We start from the raw sequence: 3,080 nt of genomic DNA, 5'->3' as shown, positions 1-3,080 counted from the left end.
GCATGTGATGGCCTAGTGCTAGTGGAGAGGCGCATCAGGGGGAAATGGCGCATCAAGTAAAGCCGGCCACTCATGCAGGTGCCGACGGGCATAGGAGCCAACCATTTTGATTCCCTTTATAGTAATTAAAAAGATCACATCGCTAATTGTATATGGCTAGTGTGTGCTGCGTGTGTTGTTAAACAAATGGCATGCAGATAGTGGTACCGTATATTACAGAGGAGATGTTTTAGCAAATTAACAGATTCTGGAGAAACACTTTTTTTTTTTTTTGCGGGAGAGATTCTGCAGTAACACAACGCCCAGTCATAGACAAATGAATAGCCTCCCTTACTGCAAGGACCACATATTGGGCATGGGTATTTATTTGTACCATCGGACAAGAAAACAGATCCGATCTGATGCGCTTGATTGCAAATATGTGCAGATCACATGCTGACAGGCACCTTCAATCCTAGTATCAATCTCTCCTGATCGATCGTTTGCATCTGTACTGTATTGTATTGTGTTTTTACGGAAGATTTGAAAGCCGGTTTGAAATGTTTAGGCACATTGAAAATGGTTGACGTAGTAGTACAAGATAATTGCCCCCTATATAGTTCAGCTAGCCAACTTCTCCACGGGGTGGGAGGAACCCGTCACGGATGATATACCCGGAGCCGTACAGAACGATGCTTTCTTGACAAGGGCTCCACTAAGCAGCGCTTTCAATCCTACGTACTATATACTCCTATGTAAAGAAGCGAGGTAGTATTAAGTTCTCCCACACAAAGAAAAAGTTATCCAAACTAGTACTACCGTTGTACGTACGTACGTCAGAACCATACAATATCGTTACCGATAAGGAGATAGGAATGCTAAAGCGACCACTGATATCCAGCCACGCCAGATTATGATTATCACACTAATCAATCGTAGTACTACGAAATTCAGCTAGCCTTCGCCAGCTTTTTTAGGATGTCCACTAAACAATTGCTTTCTCCGGCATATATCGTGACGAGCACAATTAGCACAAAAGAAGCGGCGGCAGCGACGGAGCAACCACAGCTCCGTTCGGCCATGAGACAATCAATCAGACACAGATCGATCCGGCGTTACATATAGCGCCAATCCGTTCCCTCGTTTCCCACGTCCCCACGAATTTAAGCCACTGACCGATCGACCGCTCGACTCGTCTCTCCGTACCGTACGTGCGCACACGAAGGCGGGCAGGCAGCCATGGCCGGCGAGAGCGACGACCGGGGCGCCGCGCGCGCGCCGCACGTCGCGCTGCTCTCGTCGCCGGGCATGGGCCACGTGGTGCCGGTGGCGGAGCTGGCGCGGCGGCTGCACGCCGAGCACGGCTTCACGGCCACCGTCGTCACCTACGCCAGCTCCGACTCCGCGGCGCAGCGCGCGTTCCTGGCGTCCCTCCCGCCTGTGGTCGGCTCCGCGTCGCTCCCGGCCGTCCCGCTCGACGACCTCGTCGCCGCCGGCGCCGCCATCGAGAAGCTGCTCTCCGTCGAGGCCCAGCGCTCCGTGCCGGCGCTGGCCGCGCTCCTCGCGGGCCTCGGGAAGGACGGCAACCTCGTCGCCTTCGTGGCGGACCTCTTCGGGGCCGACTCGCTGCAGACGGCGCGCGACGCCGGCGTCCCGGCGTACCTCTTCTTCCCCTCCAACCTGCTGATGCTCTCCCTCATGCTCCACCTCCCGCGCCTCGACGGGGAACTGCAGGGCGAGTTCCGCGACCAGCCGGAGCCCATCAGGCTGCCCGGCTGCGTGGCCGTGCCCGGCGCCGACATCCTGCAGCCGCTCCAGGACAGGACCAGCGACGCCTACCGCTGGATGGTGCACCACGGTGAGAGGTACCGCGACGCGGACGGCATACTTGTGAACACGTTCGACGCCATCGAGCCCAACGCGGCGGCAATCCTCCGGCAGCCCGAGCCGGGACGCCCGCCGGTGTACCCCGTCGGGCCGGTGATACGGCAGCCTGACGACGGCGACGACGATGCCACCGGCTGTATCAGGTGGCTCGACACACAGCCCGACAAGTCCGTGTTGTTCGTCTCGTTCGGCAGCGGAGGTGCGCTGCCCGCGGCGCAGATGAACGAGCTGGCGCGCGGGCTGGAGCTCTCCGGACAACGGTTTCTGTGGGTCGTGAGGAGTCCCACCGACAGTGGGGCCGACCCCGGTGCCAACTACTACGACGGGTCGAAGAGCAAGGACTATCCACTCAAGTTCCTGCCATCTGGGTTCCTGGAGAGGACCAAGGAGGTGGGCCTGGTGGTCCCATCCTGGGCCCCGCAAGTCAGGGTCCTCGGCCACCGGGCCACGGGAGCCATGTTGACGCATTGCGGATGGAACTCGGTGCTAGAGAGCGTGATGCACGGTGTGCCGATGATCGCGTGGCCTCTGTACGCCGAGCAGAGGGAGAATGCCGTGATGTTACATGAAGAAACCAAGGTGGCACTAAGACCAAAGGTTCGAGGAGCAGATGGGATGATTCTTGGTGAAGACATCACGAAGGTTGTGAATGATATAATGAACAGTGAAGAGGGGGATGCGATGCGTACGAAGGTGGCAGAGCTGCAGAAAGCGGCAAGGAGTGGACTGGCTGCAAGTGGCATGTCGCACAAGACGCTTACCGAGGTGGTGAGGAAGTGGAAGGAGCGTACGTTTGCATGATGATGCCATTTATCAAGGCCATCAGAGTCGTTGAAGGGTTGATGTACGAGACCAATTGTGCGTTGTATGTTATGCCATAACTCATAATGTGTTCTAGATGAAATGGATGTGAAGCATGCAACGATGATTATGTTATTATTCACTGTTAATTTCGTTACATATTTGTTCCATTGTAATGTCAAGTTACCAATTGATTATTTTCTTAGAAACATTTTTTTATATGCATTGGTAACTAAGTGAGCAAAGTACAAAATTATTTGGTTGCACCAAAATTCATATATTACATAATAAATATACAACGTGCTACCATAAAGACCACTGATTGATGACATTGGTTTTTATACAACCCACACGCTATATTGTGAGAGAATTAACGTTCGTGCAAACAAGAAAGCATTATTTCATCCACTCGA

The 3,080-nt window shown here is 54.3% G+C and overlaps 1 protein-coding gene across 1 annotated transcript; it reads left to right on the top strand.

The window, feature by feature from the left end:
- The first annotated feature begins 260 nt into the window (after nucleotides 1-260).
- Nucleotides 261-2,835, top strand: LOC109782107 (UDP-glycosyltransferase 72B1). The gene has a single exon (XM_020340691.4). The coding sequence runs from the start codon at nucleotides 1,219-1,221 to the stop codon at nucleotides 2,665-2,667; it is 1,449 nt and encodes a 482-aa protein (XP_020196280.1). The 5' UTR covers nucleotides 261-1,218; the 3' UTR covers nucleotides 2,668-2,835.
- Nucleotides 2,836-3,080: the final 245 nt, after the last annotated feature.

Source organism: Aegilops tauschii, chromosome 6, assembly GCF_002575655.3.
Source record: "Aegilops tauschii subsp. strangulata cultivar AL8/78 chromosome 6, Aet v6.0, whole genome shotgun sequence".
NCBI classification, from domain to species: domain Eukaryota; kingdom Viridiplantae; phylum Streptophyta; class Magnoliopsida; order Poales; family Poaceae; genus Aegilops; species Aegilops tauschii.
This window is presented reverse-complemented; position numbering and strand designations above follow the sequence as displayed.